The sequence below is a fragment of the Hippoglossus hippoglossus genome, chromosome 5, assembly GCF_009819705.1.
Source record: "Hippoglossus hippoglossus isolate fHipHip1 chromosome 5, fHipHip1.pri, whole genome shotgun sequence".
Classification (NCBI taxonomy): domain Eukaryota; kingdom Metazoa; phylum Chordata; class Actinopteri; order Pleuronectiformes; family Pleuronectidae; genus Hippoglossus; species Hippoglossus hippoglossus.
The window spans coordinates 7,792,079-7,816,839 of NC_047155.1; the positions used below are offsets into that span (position 1 = coordinate 7,792,079).

Below are 24,761 nucleotides of genomic sequence, written 5' to 3' on the forward strand. Positions count from 1 at the left end.
ATCTCTATTTGGTTGTTATTTGATGTTAGTGTGTACCTGTGTTCTCCAATCACATACCTGAAGACAAACAACATTTTTAGAACTTTTCTTGGTACCTGCTTTTTTATATATTTTTTGCTGACTTTGCTTTTATGGCTGTTCATATATCAGTTCGTATGTCGGATCATATACACTATATGTATGAAATTACCTCAGACGGAAAGATTAAATGTATTTCTTTGCATGACTCAGACTACACAGAAATAAACAGAAGATGTACATAATTTAACTCTACAAAAGAAAAACTCTTAGAAGGGCTAAAAGGCAAATCCAACTTGACTCGGAAACCTCAGATTACTGTTCGACCAGAAAGACAAGTGATGTCATTTTCAACTTTTAGACTTTACCAGACTGAATTTTCAACTTCGACAAGACAGGATGTCTGAATAATTCACAGGAGGGCACAGCACAACAACACTTAGTGTACTGACTCTACTTTGTCAGCTACAGTAGTCAAGAACAACTCCTGGTTATTACTTAGCTACAATTTGTGGGCCTTTCACTCAGTGCACGTAACATGTCACATATGTCATGTGGCATAAGTGGGTAATACGTGCAAACTGTGACAGGACATTATAGGTCTCCAGGGAAGACAGTCCTTGACCTTTCATAGTTGTGGGTGGCCATGTTGTCAGGCTCCTCATGTCAAGTGAGCAGGAATCCCCACAATCCCTTCCCACACTGACACGCACACACACACATACACGCATGACCAGATACATGCACACATGTAGTACACTCACTGCACACGCAGGCATAAGAATGCACACATAGATATAAGCTATTGTTCGCTGATGCAATTACACACACACACACACACACACACACACACACACACACACACACACACACACACACACACACACACACACACACACACACACACACACACACACACACACACACACACACACACACACACACACACACACACACACACACACACACACGCACACACATACACATACATACATACATACATACATACACACAATCATGCAATCCCTTTCATTAATAAACTATGCCTGTGCCTGGAGAGGAGTTCAAGCATGAAAGACAAAAGCATTACGTAACGCATACATGGAATTCTAAATCACAGGCTCGGCTTTGGGTTTTCACAAGTGGGAGTGTTAGCCTTATATAGCTCAGATTATACCGAGGGATGCTTCACACTGGGTTTGCCTCGTCTAATTCTGCATGTTTCTGTGGCAGCAGTAGGCTAACGTGCAGCTAAGTGCCTACAGAAAGTGAGAAACAAATTGGTTACAGAATAGATCAAGAGAATATATACGTTATGTGCCCAATGAATTAATTCATCTGACACAATTCGATAAAGCTTCTTATTGCTCTGTAACACAACTCGTCTGTTGTTGTCCAAAAACTATTAAAAACATAGCGTGGCCTGTTCTTTCATTGTACTTGATCAAACACAGCCAGTGTCATTTAATTAAAGTCGACCCGGCATTTACAGATTTACTTCTGCAAGACTAGAGCCCAGAATGTGTATTAATCCACAGGGGAAGTAGCAAAGTGATATTTAGGAATTGTTTCAAGAAGAACAGGTGAGATACACCATTTTTTTTCATAATACTACGAGAGTGACACTGAAATCCCTCTGTTAGCTTGTTGGTGTATCTAGCTGAGAAAACAAGACACTGGAGAAGAATCCCTCATCCAATGTGTTTTAATCAGAGATGGCAGATGCAGAATGACTGAGGGCTGAGCCAACACAATGCCAGTCATCTCTTACAGTGCCTCGTCTGGTCTATTCAGGTGTGATAGATGTCACAAGCAACGCATCTTACTGAGCCTTCTTCCTCTTCCCCAAGATCTATGAAATGTCTTTACTCCCCAGAAATCAGAGAGCGATCCATCATGAAAACTGAAGAGGTGGTTGCCTTGCAACCGTCTGTGAAATACAGGGCTTCTGAAGGCTGTGGATTGTGCATATGGAAATCAGCAAGTCTTCCTCACACAAACGAGGGCAAAGGATTGTGTTTGTGCCTTTTATTTCGAAACTTGCGCCGCTTTTTGATAAGGAAACGGTTGAGGTTAGTGTTCGGCTGATTCTCAAGGCTTTGTCTCTTGCTCTCGGTATAAGCCTGGAGAGAGGAAGAAAGTCAAAGAGATGGGAAATTGGGGCTAAAAGAAGAGAATAGGAAGTAGAAAGTGTCAGTCTTTCCGTGTGTGAGTGTGTATGTGTGCGTGCATGCGGGCGTGCTCGTGTATGCGAGAGACGATGAGAAGGAAAGTGATAGAGAAGGAGAGTGAGAGAGAGAGAGAGAGAAAGAGACCTCGTTTGCCAATGCTGTTGTGTCTCCAATGTGGTGGTGGAGCCACTGCATTGCACCAAAACCAAGGGGAGAGAGGGTGTAAGAGTGAGGGGGTGGGTAGAGAGAGAGAAGGAAAGATAGAGAGAGGAGAGGAAAGAGAGGGAGTCAAAAAATACAGAGAGGGGGGGTAACGACAGTCACAAAAAAAGACGGTACGAAGAGGTAGAAAGAGAGCAAGAGGGATCGTGTAGAGATGAATGGAGAGAGTATGACGGAGTGTGTGTGAGAGAGAGAGAGAGAAAGAGAGAGAGACGCACAATAAACCTTTTTGTCATCCATCTCGCTTTAGCTCATACTGCTGACAATTGGGGTGGGAGGTGGGAATCTGGGGGGGGGGGGGGGGGGGGGGGTGTAATGGTTAAAATCCAAGATGTCAGGATTTCACTTTTCCTTTCACCTTGTTATTCACAGTCACAATCCAGATCCCTGCTGCTACAAGCAACAAACATCTGTGCACTCTTTGAATTACACACACACACACACAATGCAGGGCAGCGCAGGCTACCTATCCTCCGCTACACACCCCATTAACAAAACAAGCCAACCAAACACCTATTCACGTACCGGTGTTTTTTTTTTCCCATCCATTCAGTGGGCCAGAAAGAAAGGCATGGAAAGTGGCCCCAAGCTGAATGAGCACAACACAAGAGGAGGAGAGAGAGAAAGAGAGAGGGAGCAAGAGCGAGAGATTTGGGCTGGTGGGTGAAAAAGTGCTACATGTGAATATCATACTTAAAACTGATCGAGTGTGGGCGTTATCCGCACATCAGGGGGACATGCGGTGCAGATAGATCACCTTCGCAACGTCTGCAGTTTACCTGGCCGGCGACAAGCGCGCAGCGAGAAAACAAATGACTGCGGAGAGAGAGGATCATAACGCCTTCTTCATCATAAGCCGTTCCTCAAACACTCGCAGTTACAGCGACTCCAGAAGCAGTCGGCTTTTGGCAAGGAGATAAAGGGAAGGTCACGGAGACATTAAAAGGGAAGGTGAGGAAGAGAGCAAGTGTCAGAGAGGGAAAGAAAGGGAGAGGATTAATGGGTTGTCATGACTCAATCCACTCTTAGAGCAACTGTAGGGGCCCGTTCCCAAAATGGATAATGGATGGATGTGTCTAAACAAACTAAGTGCACTTGTAGAAAAGGACAGGAATGGATGGAGGGTCAGAAGGCCGAGTAAAAAGAAGGAGCTCATTAAAGGTTTCCCTTCACAGAAGGTATGATGTATGATAAATCAACACGATAGGGATATTCATTTTAATTATCGGGCTAATTAGGAAAATTAAAATGTATCTTTGACCACTTTAAAAAATGTTGGCCTTCGGGAATCTTCTCAAACTTGGAAGTCAAAGGTTTATTGGTTAGCTTCCTGGGAATTTGCTCACTCTAAATGTACTCCGCTGGCAGTTTAATGTACACCAATTCAACAGCAGCACAAACCGCAGCCTCCGAACTGATCATAAAGTTGAATCAAGACCTTCGTAAAACTGTTTAAATGCAAACATTATAACCTTCATTATAGGATTTATCACAGGACTGCTGCATTAGACTACATTAGTTTTTGCTAGGTTTAGTTCATAAACCTCCGACAATGCGACGGCCTGCTTTGTTTATTCTGCTCCGACAAAATCAAATGGTTTGGTTCTGTTCAAGTCTAAAAGAAAAATATTATTTTTATCCAAAAGCACAAAGCATGTCAAGTCACATTAACTTTTTAACTCGGGTGTTTAAAGTGGACTTGAGAAAGAAGTTAGAGACGGCACCAAAAAGTATGAAATTAGTTAAAAAGTGCCTCATTTAAAAATAAAAGAAAACTATGACCTGCAGATAAATATCTCTCTATGATCTCCCTCACGGATATGAGGGTGTGTATCTTTCTGAAGTTAAAAATAAATTTGAATAGTGCAAAAAACTTCCTTTGACAGAAAGAGACCATCGTGATGGGACCACACCAGCCTCAACAACCGCCAACGTGATGGTGTTCCAACCCCAACATACTCATTACTGACAGTCATCGCCGGCGGTTTGAATCCCGTCACAAAATGGTTTCCAGTTTTTTTCTCGTGTCTTAGAGTGGATGGGAATGATGGAAACTGACATACAGTGATATTTGATTTGATAAGAAGAAGGCTAGAACCATAACAAGCAAACAGAACCTTGTGTATTCCGCAACACTTACACAATTTATGCAATGTACTCGATGTGTCCAATCCCACGGTTTGGTTTGTCAATTTCAATTTACAAATGAATAAAGAAAAGCCCACTACGACAAAAACTACAACAAATACAGGCTGATAAAGTCTTGAGTTAATAACAAACAATCAAACTCAGAACTTTAAGTGATTAAAGTAATTGGCGAAGCACCAGGCTATAAGCTCATTACTGTTATGCAACCATGTTGTGCAGTACACAATCCACCTACATATTTAATATCAAAGTGTGTGTGTGCCACAGTAAACATTGTTAAAGTCTTTTGAGTAGAGTGGGACACAGTTTTCATAATGTTACTGCAAAATATTTCATTTACTGTACTGAAGTATGAAACATTTATTACTAACATCTTCAACACGACAATTACCAGTGTTTTTGATATCTTCATTATTACTTGCAGTACGGCCACTGTGAATCAATAAGCCACAGTTTGACACAACAACAATTACACTATAATCTGAGCCTCCCTTAGCACAGAATCAAGCCAGAAAGATAGAGAAAATAAGAGAAGTTGAAAATTGAGACAGTTAATTTTCTGAAGAGACAAAGGACCAAAGCAGGGTCCTCTTAGCCATGAAACTAATAATCTAAATCTAAAGTTTCTTATTGTGCTTTCTAACAAGTTAATTTCTCTGTTTGTTTTGACGAATTAAATACTTAATATAATTGGTGTTTTTTATGAAACTATCATGTATTGCCACTGGGACAGTAACATTAGTTATCAGACATTACGGACTGCTTGATGTTGGTTTATTTTAACAGTCAAATTTTGCAGAACATTGTGGCCCAGACCAACTCTTAATGGAAGAATGTTCTTTGACTGACTTTTATAACAAACCGTATTGGGACATAATAAAACTAGAATGGCAGTATAGAGAATGTACCACTGCCAAGGCAGTCCCCTTAAATTCAATCAAACTGCACCAAATTGCAAAAACTGATATATCAGATATCAGAAAAAAATGTCCGCCCCCTGATCTGGATCCCACCAAAATTGAATGGGCCTGACCCATTACGCATCCTTCCACAAAGTTTCATGGTTATCCATACAAAAGTGTTTTGCTAAATAACAGACAGACAAACAAACGCAGACAAAAATAAAACCTTCATAGTTGAGGTAATGATAAATATAACATCTGCTGGTCTTAGATTAGGTCTAAAACTGCTTTGGCTGCATCTCTACTGCTGGATGATACTGAACAGAGCAGGTGTCTGTACTGACACACTCCTAATGGTAAGAAGTGTTCCAAATACTATTTACAACAACCTGTAATGCTTTTGTCTGTTTGGAGAACTCAAAGTGTGAGTGCGTGGTGAGCTGTTGGAAGAGCAAACAACTGATTCTGTAAACATTAATGGTCAAATTCGCCTTTTAATAGATTTGTGGCTAACACAATCCTTCTGCTCGCGATCAGAGACAATGAGAAGTATTTGGAAATCCTATCTGACCCAGGCCTGCTCCACAGTCACCCTCTTGACATTGCGCAGTGGCAGTGGCAGTGGCATGCATGGTAATAGTGATGGAGAGAGATGGAGAGAGTGTACCCCCAACCAAGCGCAACGAGCTGACAGAACCCTTGGACTGTGGAAAGAAGTGGGCTGTGGAACAACTCCAGTGAGGCCATGCTCTCCCTCCTGCAGCACTATGGCACCTCGCCCTGTAGCCAGCCAGCCAAAAAAACATTATTCATATTCACAACACAAAATTCAAATTCAGAGCACATAATTAAAAGTCGTTTAGCTGGTGGCACAAATCCTCCATCACATACCGCATCTACCTTTACAGTTTACTTAATAAAAATAAAAAAACTATGTCTCCTCACATGCAGTCCCGGCCGGAAATTATCTCCCTGCCACAGAGACAGAGACGGAGAGGAAGAAAGAACATAGCGCCGGTCCTCGGGGACAGGAAACCCTGGTAGAATTCCTGAATACCAGCTCGGCCCCGTGGGGATCCATGACCTGCCTCTCTGGCCTGCTGCTCCCTGCCTCCATCGCCTCGGTAGCTGGAGCATGTAGTGCTCTCCAAATCAGACCAAAACAACACACACACACAAAATCTGATGACAGTGATATATTCTGGCAATAAATCATGCTGACCTATTAAAAACAATCATGTCCCAAGTCACTGCTCGATTTTCATAAGCATATTTTTTGTTGGGGAACATAATGACAGACTTTGCTGCACAACAGTGTTCAGTGACGCCCAGGTTCAGCTCTTAATTGTGAATGAAGACTCCGGTGAAACTTGGCTGATCCTGACAGTGTTGAGACAAGAGAGGGCGGATCCCACAGGACTAATAAATCAATTCAGACTGATGAAACCAACTGCAACACCAGGAAACCAACAGTGACACATCCGACGCACAATAAAGTCACTTGGATTTGAATTGTTTAATCTGCTGATTATTTGGGCAATGTAATTGGTAATAAAAAAAGAGCAAATATTGCTGTTTTTTTGTTGCCCTTGGAACGACGCAGACTGAGGACATGGACGAAGTTCAACTTTCTGTCACTGCATGAGAAATGCATTTATTTTTCATCTCTAGTAAACATTATGATAAATATCAAATATGTGAACTACTGTATAAACAAACAAAACCAGGAAACATCCCCATCTGTCTTGACGTGCAGGGAAAATAAATAAATGTGAAAAATATACACACAAGACCTTTATAAAACGACATCTGGAGCCACTTCTTACAGGATGCTGTCGAAGAGCCTGACAACCGTGCTGGATATCGTGTGGGATACTAACGTTGGTGACTATGTGAGAACACAGACATGATTGAAATCTCGAGTGTAAAAGGTTGCGGACCAGCAGCTGCGCCGCAGAATGAGCCTCGGTTGTCCGAGTTGCTTGATCGTGTGGACCAGTGATGGATGTGTCATAGTCGGAGTTGCGTGGCAGAGGAAAATGTTCTACCTCTACTCGCTGATGTTTTCTCTCCTCCTCTCTACCCCGCTCGTCCCATGTTAGTGTCACTGAGGTCTGCCCTGCAGCTTGCCTGCATGTGAGGAGGATTTTGTCACTTTCTATCAATTGGTCCCATTCCCCCCCACCACCACACACACACACACAGACACACACACACACACCTCCCTCTGTTTGCAGACAGGGTTACATAACGGCACGAGGATTTCTAGGCTAAGGCAGATTTACTCCCCCCCACTTGTGCTTCTACCTTTTCCTCTTCTCCCTCTCTCTCCCATCCTCTCTCATCTTCACACACACAACACACACACACACTAACACACACGCACACACACACTCTTCTCATCACTCACACACCTTCGCTCACACACATCACGCAGACTGTTGTGTAATTCACTGGGTTCCTGATCCCTCTTCTCATATCAGGTTTTTCTACCACATGACTTTGACTCAAAGGAATATACGCAGACGATGGTACTCTTGATTAAGAGACAGGACACAACTGCCCCCTCTTGTCTCCGCAGAGTAATGCACGCATCTGGGTCACTGCAGAGCGATTATTTCTCACGTTCGCCCCTTCAATTCATATTGACTTTAACACTTTTCGATTTCAAAAGGCAACAGTTAAAATTATATCATGTACATTTACATATCGGTATATTTAATGTTTAGTGAAGAGGTTTAGGTTTTCACAGCGATACCCCCAGCAGCCACTGTTACAGCATCAGTGCTGTGTGTCTATCGTTAAAACATTAAATTGGCTGCCCTCTGCTGTCTGCTCAATGTCACCACACCTCTCTGCCACACTTACCCACCCCCTGAAGAAGCCTCTGACCATTTGACTCCATTTAAACAGCCCTTTGGAAAATTAGATATGGACTGGACATACATAGATAATGGCGTATGAGTTGTATCGATCTGCACAGTATTGATGGTTCGCCCCTTTGACAGAAAAAAGGAATAAGAGGGTGAGTGATGGCGGAGAGGCTATGGCATTTAATGGCCAGCTAGATTATAAATCAATGGCTCTTCTGAGAGAGAAAATTTCAGCCATTTAATGAAATTACTGTGGTACAGACTGGCAAGAAGACGAAGAAAGGTAAGTGGAAGGTTAAAGATGTCTCTCCCAGGTCCACAGTAAAGTAAAACATTATAGTCTTTAGATATTGTTCCGGCAGTTACTGGAAAAGAAAGCAAAGTAATCTACTGTGAATGATAGTTTTCGAATAATGGACGTTGATAAAATGCTGTGGAAAACCTCTGCCATTTGTGTAAGCTAAATATCAATAAATTAAAATGTTTTTAATGATATAGTGATTTAATTATTTTACTTTTATATTTATATATCTATTTTATTAATTTTTCAAGATGTCTTAGAGCTGTGTATTTATATTTAATCGAGCTGAGCAGCCCCTTAATTTTAATCAAGAATTACATTATAGTATCCATCAACATTAAGCTAATTTAGAATGCACAGTGAGTTTACATTTCCAATACGCAAACACGATTAAATAAATCAATAAACCGTGTGGGACTGGGACACAGATGTTAGTCAACAACATTAATACAACTGGGATAAAAAAGAAGAGGGATCAGGTGCTATGAAAACAAACCAATAGCTTCCATATTCCCCATTCCCCCACTGATACAGCACACACACACACAAACACACACACACACACCAGCGCATCAGCTCAAAACAAACAACATGTATTCATTAGGTCCTCACAGCTCTGCGTTGCCATTTTGTTGTTCCTGATGTGCAGGGAAGGTAGAGCCAGTGGAGCGTTAAAGGTTACAAACTCAGGCCTGGATGTGACAGGCTACAATGTTCAAATCCCCCGCCCGGCTTTGATACCGTGATCATAGAGAGATTCAAGACAAGACAAGAGCAACCCTAAGCAAAAGGAGCACCTTTTTTTATTCCTGTTTGCTTAAGGTAAAGGAAATTTCATCTCAATAAACTGCTATTAAACCCATGAGCATACGAGTGATTAGCTTTTTGTTTATAGCAGCCTGTTAGTATATAAAGTATTGAGCTTATTCTATTGCATCCTGAAGGTGTTTTAAATAACGGGGCAAATAAATATCATACACGTAAACCTTGTAGTAACAATCACAATCAACAGTGTAAGAAAGATGGCTCATATTAGACTGTGAATGTCACACTGCCTATAAGTCGTATTTGCCTGAGAAAAGAAGAGCTCCAAGTTAAATAAAATTATTATTATAGTTGCCTTTAAATGTCAATGAAAAGAGAATGTAGCTTTTGTCCCAAAAAGACCTACACATCTCAATCCTAATCTATTTCATGTGGAAACCTGATAAATACAATGTGTTGTTAAATACACAAAAGACCGGTTGTGACTACACACAACACAATGCTTTTCCATACCGGCGTCCACCCTCTTCCAAGCTACACCACTATATTAATCCTAAAACATGAGTCATCCACAATAAGCCTTTGTGATTCAATGTCTTTTCACCACTGGACATCACCAGGAGGTTGTCTATTATTTACATGGTTTTTATTACTGCACAGCGACGGAAATGCCTGAATAAACACAGAAACAATCCGCCATCTGTTCAGTGCACAGCTCATTATCATGGAAACACAATCACTGCTGGATTCAAGCGTCAGTTGAAGTCAGATGAGTGAATAACACTAACAACACATACACTGCCGCTATTAGCTGTGCAGGCACAACCTGATACAGTTGGTAAAAACATGTTTAAAACCATTAACAGGACCGACAGTTGTACTGGGAGGTTTCTTCATTACTACAGAACCAACATGGTCACTGTAGTTTACTTTGCTTTGGACCCACATACTTTGTCCTGCTGCTGAAAATAGTGCCCAACGAATTCACTATTTATTGCTGTTTGAATAATTGCCACTAAAAACCATAAGCAGCCAGGAAATTAGTAAGTGATTAAAAAGAAAAATGAATGTTTATATTTATGACCCATTATAAAGATTTACACCTACAACATTGTTTGGGTTTGTTGATAATAGGAAACAATCCAGAATATTGTAGGTCTTGCTCTTAAATAATTCAGAACAGGTCTGTGCCGCTCTGCTCTGGGTTTGGTGGAGGAGGGCGGTGATAAACGAGAGGGCACTTCACCAAGCTGAACAGAGTAAAACACCATTTGTATCAGAGTGAAAGGAAGTGCGTAGAAAGGAAAATTGCACACTCGTTTTATGCAACAATTCCATTGACGCACACATACAAATTTAATCTGTTTTTTGCAGCTTTCCTGCGGTTGTGTTGTTCTTTTATCATTACGGTTGTTGTCAATGTGCTGCGTGATTCTCTCACTTAGACTGCAAAACGAGAGAGGACATCCTGACACAGACTAAACCTCAGCCAGGTCGTCCTCTCCGTTCATGGACCAAAACATTGCAGACGACAGACTGGCTCACAGTTGTTATTGTCCATACGTGGTTTTTGTTCGAAGCTCTTCAGCTACTTTCTGTTAAGACATGAATACAAATAAACCACAAGTGAAGAGACACAGAGATTTACAACTTGTTTGGGCAATCACAGCCTGGCAGGAAACCGCAAGAGTCAAGGACAAGGAGGGCATTAATAATAGATTGTATTATAAATGAGACTAGAGACCGATATGGGATTTTTTAATGGCTAATGGTGATGTTTAGAGAGCAGGGCTGTTGATGGTCGATATATAATGCTGAAAACATGTTGTTGTTGAATCTTTTTTGCAAATGCAATGTAAAAATAACAATAAATAATGAGCAAAATTGCTGAACTTTATTTGCTGTGTTTCTCTTTCTCGTAACCAAAGATATTGGATATAAGGAAAAGCTTGGATAAACCTACCTAAACCAATACCAAGCATCACAAAGAGAGATAAAACTCAGAGGAGCATTTAGCTGCAGACAGATATTTCCTTTAGGAGGTAGTGGAGACCAAACAGAGCTAAAAGGGGCTTAAATAATTTAGTATTTTATTGATCAGGTGGAAAAATATTCAACTCCAAATCACCAATATTGTCTGTTGGTTGTGTGAATAGCACCATTCCATTTATGTTCACCATAATAACATCATAAATTGATATATAACATTTACAGGTCTCGTTTGATCAATTTCCCTTGTCCAATAAACACATAAAATAAAAGATATGGCAATGTTGCATTCACAGGTTGCTGTCCAACGTGAGTTTAAATAATAATAATGTTTACAAAAAGTATTTATATTATAATATTTCTGTCAGGTTTGAGCTTAAACGCAAATTCTCTCAGAAGCAGGGCACTGCACTTTGCCCAAGGCCACACCATTTTGTGGAATTACTATGTTTTTTTTCTGAATGACTTGCAAACCTCCCTTTAAAACCTCCCTTACTTTGCCAACTGGCCATAACACCCAGCCAAATCCTGAACCCCTCTGGAACCCATTCCACCGAGGGCAAACGGATCTAACGAAGATATATCTCTTCACACCGCTGCAATGTCAAGGGCAGAGAGACCCCTTGGCAGCCAGGAGAGGATCTTCTGCAGCCGGTTATCACGCACTCTGGATGGCTCAGCCGATGGAGCTCACACCTCCCTGAGGATCAATAGAAACAGGATCACGGGTGCAGGCCAAGAGGGAAGAATTTAGATATTGCTCCTGTTCACCAGCTAAAGTAGGAACCGTTCTGCATGGTGCTTTAGACACAGGAATAATTGCACAGCAGGAAAACGTCGACGGTGGAGTCATTGCATTGACAGATTCAGACTTGTGCGCAGACACAACCTCTACATACACTTTTAGGTATAAATTATATTTACACAAAGCCTTTGTTTAAACCGAACCAATTCAGCATCTATGTCAACAGATAAATCCACAATGAAAATAACCGGTAGTCCCCTGAAATCTAACTCTATCTAATTTACAGCAGAAATAAAAATGCTCATAAGATTTATAAGGTTTGAATCAGAAATTGAATATTAAACTCAAAACATATATTTCAAAAAATATTTTGGCCCTAATGCAACATTTTCAAGACACAAAGAACAAATATCACGGAAAGAGAAAATATCACACCATCCGTGCGAAGGATTGATTCCATAATGTCACTTGCTCGATCTTAAGTGTCTTCCCCTCACTGCCAGACCATTCGCTAGACAACTCTCGTAAAAATGTACTGCATCACCATGGCAACCAGGAAAGTGGATGCAGAGACGCCAGTCTCCACAAGCCTGCAGCTCAGCAAGAGCATTGCATATAGGAGAGGAAGTCCTTCAATAAAGCCCTCCCCATCTCTTAAGGGGAACACAAGGAGATGGTTCGATTTGTTCGTACCACCACCACCAGCCATCTCTCATGTCCAGAGGAATGATTGATACATGCCAGGGGCATTCGACTATAGAAACGCTGAGGAGGCATTAATATGTTGATTAATCTGCACAGGAGGAGATGGTTGCATGGTTTGAAACGCCAAGGCTTTCTGTAGCTACATGTAGCAATGAAGGGGAGTGCTGGGCTGATAATTAAAAAGCTTTCATTCCCTCCCTAAGTGGCTAGCTGGCTTAATAATAGAAATCTGTCAGCATAACTAAGCTGCGGCAGGAATGATGTTAAGACAAGGGAATGGCACGTATTATTCCTATATCCAGTGATAGTCCTACGTCCTGTGAGACGGGTAAGTATATACACCATAAAGTGTAAGAAAAGCACAGAGAAGCAGCGAATCTAGAGCCGCAATAAAGGCGTTTATGGGAATCTAGGGAGAAAGGCCAGTAAAGCTAAAATGTCGTTAACATAACAGCCTGAGCACAGGATGAAATGTATTGATTCATTTGCAGAGAAATCTTTATTTGCAATTCACCGGCCCTGAATGATTGCAGCGTCTCTAAAGCCGTCACTGGGGGTTACAGAGATTCTACGAATACACAGTTCTCTTCAGGCCTCGATTTTTGAGTCTCCACTCGTATCTTGATTGTTTTGTTTTAGAAAAACGTTCACATGCTAGTGATTTGAATTTCTCCAGGGTTCCTATTATCTCAAGATTGAACCACCACTGGCACTGGATCCTTAGCAACAGGACTGGGACTCCTGGAAGGGATTGGAAATAACTTTTGACTTCCTCCTTGATCAGATTCCCTCTTTATGATCTTTTACAAACTACATTCACAACAGAGCCTGATAACACACTTTGATCGCTGCCACTGTGTAAAAATCATTTGTCCACAACACTGTGGCACACTTGACGTTGACATCTCCCTTTTTTCATTTTTTTTAACACTGGGGAAGCAAGTGGTTTCTCTGTTCTCATGCCGAGCTTTCAAGTGGAATGTGAAAGCATTGGACTGAGGATTACGAATGAACTGCTTGAATATAATAAATTATAAATCGTACGAATCAGGTCATAAAGATGTCAGGGTTTTTAAAGATGGGGAGATGAGGAGCACATGTAGGGTTACTGTCTGATCAGATGAGGGGTTAAGGGGGAAATAAAAATGATGCCCTTCACAGCCACTGCAGATGACTGATGATACAAAATACGTTTGATTGGAAGCAATAGGAACAATAACAGATCCTATGAAAACAAAGCAAAAAACAGAACAAACACGCAACTTCCAACATTTTGCGCACAATACACCTGTCGCCACACGAACTGGTGTACTTCTCTAATGAGAAGATGTCCGGAAGACGGTGTTTGAACGCGTTGCCCCCACCGGCTCTGCTGACGGAGCCCTGAGAGGTTATTACACATTCAAGTCACACACATCTGTCCACAGCCGCTGAGCAGCAGCAGCCGGGCGCCAGGTCTGCTAGCATGTAGCCGGTAGCTAACACACAGGATGAATGAAGTGTCTGTCTCCTACCTTTCAGCACCACCACCACCTCGGCACCGGCGTCCTCCGCCTCAGCGCCGCCGCTGGCCGGGGGGTCGTCCCCCTCGAACAGCTGGTTCACCTCCCCCTGGATGTCGGAGGGGCGCCGCTCGCCGCCGCTCTTGGAGACGGTGAACCTCTGGCTCATGGTTGTCGCCGGTGAGACAAGCGGCGGGTCCTCTTCTCACGGTGCGGGCTGACGTGGATGGACAGCGGGGGGAGAAAAGAAGAAAAAAACAAAAACAAGGGGGGGTCTCTGGGTTCTCTGGTTGTGGCGGATCCCCGCTCCTCCTCCTCCTCCTCCTGGGTCAGTTCACCTCCGGCTCCGGGGTCCTGGTCCTCGGAGAAGCGGCGCTTCTTTGCCGTGTGCTCGGATGTGTGATGCGGAGTCGAGCCGCTCATCAACCGGTGTCTGCTGCCCGCCGGCCGCCGCTGCACCCGGGTCCTAAAGCCGAGGAGCTCCGGCCGCTGCGCCGTTTCAAAAACAACGTGAAAAACAACGTGAAAAACAGTTTGTTACGATTCTTCACGACACGTTAAACTCCGTGTTTTATTATTATTGACCTAGTTTTGATTATTAATCTAGTTTTATTCAGTGAAAACATTTTACATGAAGCGTTCAAAGCTAAGCAGCCCTGTACGTGTCTGAGTTGGCGTTGCTAGGCAACCACGGGATAAGCTAAAGCCGCTGTCAGTCCTTCAATCAGGTACAACTTTATTAGTTTATTTATTTATCCACCTAACATTATTAGTTTATTCATTTATTTAACTTTATTAGTTTATTTATTTATCCACCTAACATTATTAGTTTATTCATTTATTTAACTCTGTTAGTTTATTCATTTATTTAACTTTATTAGTTTATTTATTTAACTTTATTAGTTTATATATTTCATCAACTTCATGGTTTTATTCATTTATATAACTAATTTCATTAGTTTATTTATTTGCACTATCCCATATTGCTTACTCATTTATAATTTCATTTCTACTTACTGCCACTGTAGTAATAGTTTCTCTCAATACACTCAATTTGATTTCATTACAACTTCATTACTTTATTTTAATCTTCACTTTTATTTTAGACTTTTAGACTATTTTAATTTTGGAGCAAGCTTCCACAAGAATTTCCCCTGGGATTAAAAAATGGATTACCAACCAACGTAGGATTTAATAAATTATAATCAAGGTTGAATTACTAAAGTGTGTAACTACCCAGGGACCCAAAAGCACCTGGTCTACTCCATATCATTTTGGTCCACATAGTTTTATTAATCATACGTTAGTAAGAAGTTTGCATTGCCGAGGTACAATATCAGCGCTGACTAGATATAGACTACCTGAGGAATTAAGGAATTAGTGACTGGAATACTTGTCAAACTGTATACTAACTCATGTAGGTATTAAAAGAAACCATTTGGCAAAACATAAGGGGCAAAAAAACTAAACCAGACACAACAAGTTTGAATGGAAAGGACAGGAGAGTAGAGAGTTTGATTAGCAGGATTAGATTAGACCACATCAAACTAAATTCATCACTGCATTTCATTCTTGTAATAGTTTATTCAGCATTTGATAGCTTACAAACACATGGACGACGATATAAACTTTAGGCATTTCAAGAAATGAGTCGTGGCGTGAAGAAAAAACTGAATGATGATAATAATTAAAAGAAATAGTTTAAATTAAATATAATAAATATTAAAAAATAATACACAGGGATACAACATGTATTAACTAAACTTATCAAAGAGAAAGGTAATTCAGTAAGTTTCTTTAAAACGGTTATTTTATCACTTTTTATCACTGCATCTCATTGAAAGGGATCCACATAGAAACTGTTGCATCTGCAATCAAACAGAATGTGTTTTTACCAAATAATGTTAGTGACAGAAACTTACTGCGGACTTTGATGGAACAAATGGGGTAAAACACATGGATCTTTAAAAACCTTCACATGCCTGGAAGAAGCTGGATGGGTAAGAAGAATGTAATGACTCCAACAGCCCAGTAGGTGGTGATACAGCTCCGTTAGGATTCTCTAAAGAAACAGAAGAAGAAGATTGTTCATTGTGCAGAGCAGAGGTTTGAAAATGCGTCTGAACCGGTTTGAACCTATGGTTTAAACATAGTCAGTTATTCAGGCGAGTTATTTATGATCTCGTAACTGATTTCTCAGCGAACTTTGACCATGCAAACAAACAATTTAAGTCTTAAAGGTTCAGGTCGAGATTGAGTCTTTCTGGGTGAAGTTTAACCTTTGGGCAGGTTTGTAGTTTTTCTTCAGAGCTCAGTTGGACCGTTCGTGGACAAGACCCAGTTTCTCCAAGTTCCCTGACTGACGTAAGAATGAGCCGGTTTTCTTTATAATGAGATAACACACAAAACAATTGATGCTGTGTTTTGATTGGTGATTTGCTGTGAGTTGAATTCGTACAACTGCACACTAATGATTTGTGTCTCACGTAACCTGTTCATCTCAGCCCTGGACGAGGACTAATATTCATATTAGTAGTAGTGCTATTGTTATTATTTTGTTATTATCATTATTATTATTGTTAGTAGTAGAAGTAGTAGCAATAGTATTATTAGTAGTAGAGCTATTATTATTATTATTTGTATTGTCCTGTTTTACTCCTGCTCAGGTACAACAGATGAAAATTAACTCTGGTGTAATTGCTTTTAATCATTGTTTGCCCTGTTATAATTAAAAATAATATTAATAAAGTCACATTTTTCTGTCTTTGTTTAAGTTTAAAGAGTGTTTTTTGCTCCTGAGTGAAGGATCTGGTTTTAAACCTTTCCAGAGAATGACAAACACAAAAACTTCTACAAATCTGAGATAGATGAACTATGTGTATTATTTTGTAATGTTGCCATTGTTAGAAAATCACATTGTGGCAACTATTGATTCTGTTCTATTGCCCAGCACTAGTCTTAGAGCCTTGATGTCAGTTTCCTAGCTTAATAATTGACAAAAAGGCTTAAGATTGAAAAAAAACTTAAATTTAATTTCGGTCTAAGGTCTAAACTATTTTTTATAATCTGCCATGAGAAGATATAAAAAGAATATCTTTGTGTTTATGACTGAAATAATTAAAAAGGAATTTGAAGACATTAACTAAAGTTCTCAGAAACCACGAATTAAACAGTTTCATTTTTTCATAGACAAATGATTGATTGAGAAAATAATCAGCAGGATAAACTGATAATGAAATACAAAGTTGTAGCCTTGGAGAGATTATACTTAAGGATTTACCTAAAGTGCAACAACAATCTCACATGATTATTATAATTTTTCCCCCTGTCTAGTCCCTTCTGGCCATGCAGCTGGTGATCCGCCGGTACCGTCCCTCAGACAGGGACACAGTGCTCGCTCTGTACAGCACCTGTATGTGGGAGCACATCCACCCGTGTTTTCAAAACAGCATGACCAGGCCTCACTTCCTCGCCATCACCCTGGCTCTGTGCGGTGCTGGCTACCACCTCGGTTCTGTGTTCGGGGCTGTGTTGTTACCAGGACTCTGGATGGGCCTCGTCTACTATTGCTGTAATGAGATATATGCCGGCTATGTCAGTATGAGGCTCAAGACAGACATGCAGGACATCCCTGGGAACTTCCTGAGCAGACCGGATGACTGTTTCTGGGTGGCTGAGGCTGAGATTGATGGCAGGGTGCAGATTATGGGTACAGTGGCTGTGCTAGCTAAACAAAGTGAGAAAGAAAAGTACGGGGAACTGCAAAGAATGATCATCTCACCAGTGTGCAGACGGGTTGGCCTGGGCTCCAGGATGGCTCAGACTGTGGTTGACTTCTGTAAGGAACAAGGCTTCTCCAAAGTGGCTCTGGAGACCAGCTCCACCCAGACACCCGCTGTGGCCCTGTACAAGAAACTGGGGTTCTGCCATGTCCCGTCGCACATCAAACCTGAGGCTCCCTCATGGGTTGTAATGCTGGCTAATGTCTCAGTTTTAAAAATGGAAAAGCAACTGTAGAGCTATGAGTGACAAAGTCTTTTGAGAATTTTTGTACCACTGGATGAACACCTGTTAATTGGTTTCGAACATGACACTTGTTTAGGTTTACTGAATCTAGATGAACCAATTGTTGATTATGTGCTTTGTGTTTTTTTAATCGAATACTGTGATTTTATATCTTAAATGAAGCTGTGAACTCCCCCCCCCCTCCAAAGAAAGCCAGAATAAACCCACTCCCAAAGGATTTACCAGATTGTGTTTATGAACCCCTCCATCCTACACTGACATGCCCTGATTGCAGCATTTTAAAGCCCCTGTGCAGCCACACCAGGGTTTTAAGAACCAATACAATGAAGGTGTAACTTATTCCTTTTCATATCACTCATACTACTGAAAAGAAGTTTAATCCAGAGAAACAAGATCTTACCTGTGTGAGTCAGGGTCTTCACAGCTGATTAACATGTCTATTTTCTGTCTCCATTTAATATCTAAAATCTCCCAATCCCACCTCCTTATACACAATATGGAGTGAGTGTACTGAAATATCATAGTTTTTTATTCTTAAATTTGTGATTGATAACAAAGGAGGTTCTACTTTTGCTTACGTATTTACTTAAATTCAAACTATAAATTTGAGCAGAAAGGTAAATACAGACTCTTGAAGGCAAGTGTACAGACAGGGCTGTTGATTGTGTTGACAGTAGAGGGCGCTATTTATCTAAATAGCACTGAGACACGTCTCTGGTGTAAATCAATAGTTTCAGTACAATACCTGTAGTTACAGTTTTGCATTCACAGATTTTCAGATTATCACATATAGATCACACATGGTCAAATATCTGTAATTTGAAGTTGAATATAACTGTCGTAAGAATGAAAAGCAAAGTACGTCAAATAGAGAACTGTACTCAGGTGTTAGTATATTACACTTATTAGAAAAAGAAGCGGCCCTGCAGGAAACTGCAATCAGTAACTCTAATGGGAATAGTGCAGTTGTTCTTTATTTATAGGCACACACTTTCATTTCAGGTTTGACATTACTGGTACTGCACACTGCTGATCACACTGCTGCAACAACACATGCTGCCACCCCCCTACAATGCTATAAGGAATCCTACAGTACATTTACAATACTTGCATTGGGTATGTGTTCCTTGTTTTTTGACAATAAAGAAAAATCTTTTTGTTTCCTGACAGAGAATTAGTTAAATTAAGTCTAAAGATGTGATAAATAACCTGAGTTTACATGACAGAGTCCAATGGTGGAGGAAGTATTCAGATTCTTACAAGTAATAGTCACAGAAATAAGTATCTACACAGTGAAAATACGCCGCTAAAGTAAAAAGTGTGTAGTACTTTTTTTGAGTAAACATACTTAGTTCCATTCTTCAAAGTCTAACAGTTTCAGCTCACTCATTTAGCCACAATGCCATTTTGGTTCTGACCACTAAGGGGTGCCAAATCCACACTATGGCTGTAAACACTTGATCAGACAGTTTATTCTGAGCAACCACATTTTTCTCTGTAATTTCCCTTTTCTGATTTGAAAAAGCAAGCATTGAAATGAGTATTTACATGAATTTACATTGACAGAGAACCTGAGACTGTGTTGTGAGTTCTCATGTTGCTGCTCGAGCTCCGTGTGTTTCATACAGAACATGCTGTACAGTTCAGGTGAGTGGGCGCCTGAATGGGGCTCATGTGGAGAAAGGAATTTGCCTCTGTACTGCATTTCCACCACAGGAACTTTTCCTTAGGGAACAGAAACCTTTTGAAGAACTCAGTTCCTCTATGAGAAGTTCCACCTGGGTCGGAGATTGTAGAACTGAACGCTTCTGATTGGTCGAAGACAATAGTGTTTTCTGCAGTGTTGTTCACCCAGCATAAAAACAAGAGCACAACATTTTGCTTGTTGCTGGTGGCCATCATTAGCCTGGCATCGTCAGACCAATTCACATTTGGAAACCCTCTCGCTTTATGTGCAGTTTCCATTGTGTTATCACTGGTGACAGATGCATCTGGACCCATTTGACATAAAACAACAGAAAAATAGCTGGAGGCTCTTAACCTGCATTTAAGTAGTTTTACATCGTAATATTGTGACTTTTAACCATAGCAAAGCTTCAGAAGAGTCTTCAATTGACATAGAAATAAACACACATATAAAAACATATACTGGAAACAATTACATATACTGCATTAAAGGGTTTGGCCAATTGAGTGATTTACGATTTTAAAATTAAAGTGTCTCATGCTAATTCTATATGTCAGATTTCAGTTTATACTTAAACCATGTATTTGCATTGCAGATTTCACCTACAACTAAATTATCTGGATACTTTTTGTATCCCATGGGCCATAACTGGGAAGCACACGCACACACACACAGCATAGGACCAGTCAACTGCTCACACAGCAGGACAGAGGGCCGCTGGCTCCATTGAAACAACATAACTATGCCCCAGTATATTACCTTATTTACAACCATGTGGAAAAACCTCTGAATGGATCCAGTCAGGCTTGTAATAAATGTTTTATCTGTAGTTCCCAATGAGAATTTAACGTTGTTGTTTTCACTCTAAAGGCCCCGTAAACTTATTTTTCTCAATCATCCTTTTACTGTTAGTTATGTGATCCCACAAACACTCGAATTGCTGCTTAAGTTTGACAGTTTTGTTGTTTTCACATGAGGAATTTCTCTTTTCACAGGACTGAAGTGGGCGGGGCTCACGTAGAGGAGATGATGTCACGTACATCTGCGCACCATCAGGATGTAGAAACATTTCTGATCATACATATATCTGCGATGTATCTGAGATGGTTAAAGGTGTTTTGTAACATTAATTGTTGCTTATTCAATTATGAATATTATATAACTTATAGAACAGATTTTTTAAACATCAATGTATCAAATAAGAATGTGAGAGGGGTCACACAATGATGAACCGATGAGAATGATCACCTTTTGGTCTTTGGCAAAGCAGATGCAAATGTTTGGTGGCTGTATTTGACGTAATCAAAGAGCCATCATGTTAAATAAAGATTATGAGGTAACAAACAAAGGATTCACTGTATCCACCTACACACAAGCAATGATGCTCAATGATCAATAAATTGTGAGCTTGTGCAGGTTTTTGCAGCATCAAAGTATTATAATTTTATCACTTTTCTTACAGTATATACAAAAAGGTCCAGATCTTTTTGACCTTGATCAGAGGACGCCAAGATGAAATTAAGTTGTATTTGTATAGCTCATATTCCCCCAGTCACAATTGCCTCATAGGGTTTAACAGTCTGTACCTGGTGTGACATCCTCAGTCCTTAACCCTTGACTTTCAGGTGAGGAAAAACCCTGAATCCCTTTTTAACGGGGGGAAAAAACACAGAAACCTCAGAGAGAGTCGCATGTGGAGGATCCCATTCCCAAGATGAACAGAAGTACTATAGATGTCGCATGTAACAGAGCACAGAAACAAAATATTTAAAACATTCATGAGAAAAGACTGGGTTTAACATAAATGGAGAGGTTTGTTGGCTGACCTGGTGTAAACTAAGAAGATAATGCAAAATCTATTGTCAATTACAAAATTTATGCTGGAACATTTCAAAAAAGGCCATTATAAATATAATATATGCATTTAAAATTCTCAACTATCTTTATTTGTATATGTGAAGAATACAAAAATCAAGTGTTTGACCCTTTTGTCTACATTCTTCTCACAAAGACACAAATCTTCACCTCGATAATGCGTTTGCTGATTCTCTGCCTGTCTCATCTACATCTCTCTGATCTTCACATCCCTTGTACCCGCAACAACCAACACATGACACTTGTTTTGAGTTCATCTCTACACACATTTCAGGTGAATGACACTTGGCAGCGCTTCAAAGCAAACAGTGAGATTGAGAAACCAGAGGTAAAGTTACTCCTGCCTGTGTTATAACACTTGGCAGTGTTTGTGTGTGCTCTATCTGTCCGTCAAAGGCTTTGAGTTCAACACTTGCGAAAAAGCCAAACAAGATGGCAATACTGAATCTGTGTCAGCTGTTGAAGAGGCTGAGGGGACAAACACATCAGGGCTCGTGTTGTTGAAGGCCCCGAGAGTCGACAAACATGGGATTTACTGTAACTGTTTTCATGCTGTACTTTTACACACATGCGCAGTGACTGATCAAGTACAGAGTATGTTACTTTCTAAAGGTAAATGTTATAGTATAAAAATGGGAATCAAGTTAGGAATATTTAAATATTGAGGGGGAAACTGGGACAAGGAAAAAGAAAAAGGATAGTGAGCAGCATAAACATTGGAAAATAATAACAATAATAACAGCATAAATAAGCCAAGTGATGAACTATTATGAAAAGGTAATTTGTGACACAAATCTACAGGATCAAACAAAGTAAATAATAATGTAATTAATTATGTCTTCATTAGAAAAAACTGTTAAATTAAGAGGATACTGTATATCTACAGCTCAGTGCTTCATTAAAAGCAAAGAGCTACTTTGACCCTGGACTTTATCAGCAAATACTGTGAGCAAATACACTGAAGAAATACAAATTTAACTAAAAAAAATTTTGATTAAAAAATACAAAAATTAAATGTTCAATCGTAGTATAGAGGAAATACACATCAAGCTAGTTTTCAACAAAAGTCCTAAAATGTTTATCATTTTAATCTTCATTACAAATAAAGGAGAAAGAGTAGAAACATTTCACTCAGGGTTAAATTATCCTTTGTACTGAACAACCCCGTAACAAGTCCGATAAAATACATCAATAAAGTTATATAATTGGGAGGTTGTCTGTTTTAACTTTAATTTGTTTACGTATCATTCAGAACTTACAATCATGAATTTAGTCGACTCATTTTTAAATGGATTATTTACTTAACTCATCAGATTTAACGGCATCACTGTTAAAAATCTTTCACAGGCACTGAGTCATATTTAAGGGTCATATTGATTGAACAATGTTCAAACAGGCTTATTGTGACTGTCTGGCAGAAGCTATCATGAAGGAAAAAGCTTGTCTTGACCTCAAAGGCGCCTCCCTGTTCTTTGCAGATGATGTGGTTGTTTTGAATGTGAGGAGGCTGGGATGAGAATCAGCACCTGCAGGTTTGGGGTCAGAGTTGCTGCCCTAACTGAAGAAGTTACCTTACTGTAGAGCTGTGTGCAGTTCACTTCGCCTCATCATTGCTCTCTGTCTCTTTCACAAACCCATTTACTCTACAGTCACACTCAGATTGAGCATTGGCAGTATTGAGAGAAATCCTCGCTGTGTTGTTAGCTTGTGAAAACATTCATAAAGTTTTTAGTGTCCTGTGCAGGCAGGATTCTGCAGAAACTCAGTTGAGAACGTTTTTGCTGTGTGTGTTCATGAGACAAGCATACAGCTCTCAGTAGGCAGAGACCTCAGATTAACACCAGCCCTGCTCTGTAAAGCTGCTTTCAGGCATGCACTGAACTCCGCAGGTCCTCCTCCGTATATATAAAGAAAGAGGTCTGTGCAGGAACCTCCCGCGTGCATTGTGCATGTTTTAAAGGCAAACTCTAGGTAAACTCCAGACCCAGTTCTCCGGACTTTACCCACAGGTCATGTATGAAACTGGTTTAAGAGTTTACTGGGTGCGTGTCCTCGCCCTGACTGATCAGCTGTGAAAGTGAATCATCTGGAGATACCCTTCCAAGGAACACTCCCACCAGGTTTGGTGAAAATACGTTTATTTTATACACATACAAACAAACAGACAGACATGAAAACAAGAATCTGCTCCTGGCCATGCAGGCATATGTGGAGGATATAATGTGGAATGAGCCCCCCCCCCCCACAAGGGTACTGGGCTTGTCCTTAAAGATAGGATAAGGATAAGCAGCCCACACATGTAGAGGGAGCTCAGAGTAAAGTTGTTGATCCTTAACATTGATATGAGACAGCTGAGGCGGTTCAGGAATCTGATCTGGATGCCTCGGGTTTCCAACCGGTTAGAGACTCCGAGGTAGACCCAGAAAAAGCTGCAGAGATTATATATCTCATCTGGCCTTGAAACACCTCGCGCACGTCACAGGGGAGATCAATGTGCTCATTTAACCTGCTGCCACCATGACTTGACTAAATACAAATCATTTATTAAAGTGGATACAGCATACAGGTTAGCGTTACTTTATTACATAATCCCAAGTCTAATTAGGAACTAAACATGTTCCTTCAGTTCGGTGAAACTGGTAAGACTGTGAGATGTTGCCAGGGGCTTTTTTAGAAGGTAAACGAGAGCTAAAACTGCAATAATAAAAAAGATGAAAAGGAGTGTTTGATTTGTAAAAGATTTGGAGAGAAGGAAGGAAGGAAGGATCAGCTGTAATCCTGGTTTATTAATCCACACTTCATCAGGTTGTTCAGTTGCTAATTCTAATGCTA

The 24,761-nt window shown here is 40.4% G+C and overlaps 2 protein-coding genes across 4 annotated transcripts in view; one reads left to right on the forward strand and one right to left on the reverse strand.

The window, feature by feature from the left end:
* slc12a5a (solute carrier family 12 member 5a) overlaps positions 1–14,802 on the reverse strand; it is a 136,568-nt gene extending 121,766 nt beyond the window's left edge. For 2 of the 3 annotated variants that reach the window (XM_034585723.1, XM_034585722.1), the window contains exon 1: positions 14,354–14,510. In XM_034585723.1, coding sequence (XP_034441614.1) covers positions 14,354–14,510 — 157 coding nt within the window. Of the gene's footprint in view, positions 1–14,353 lie in introns of all 3 variants that reach the window. The other variant, XM_034585721.1, reaches the window with a different exon arrangement.
* Positions 14,803–16,521: 1,719 nt separating this feature from the next.
* Positions 16,522–18,574, forward strand: nat8l2 (N-acetyltransferase 8-like 2). The gene is made up of 2 exons (XM_034585361.1): positions 16,522–16,705; positions 17,675–18,574. Exon 2 carries the CDS (start codon positions 17,687–17,689, stop codon positions 18,356–18,358), a length of 672 nt encoding a protein of 223 aa, XP_034441252.1. The 5' UTR covers positions 16,522–16,705; positions 17,675–17,686; the 3' UTR covers positions 18,359–18,574.
* The last annotated feature ends 6,187 nt before the right edge of the window (positions 18,575–24,761 follow it).

Coding starts and splice junctions, on each gene's coding strand:
- nat8l2 (XM_034585361.1), top strand. CDS start 17,687: ATGCAGCTGGTGATCCGCCGGTACCGTCCCTCAGACAGGGACACAGTG.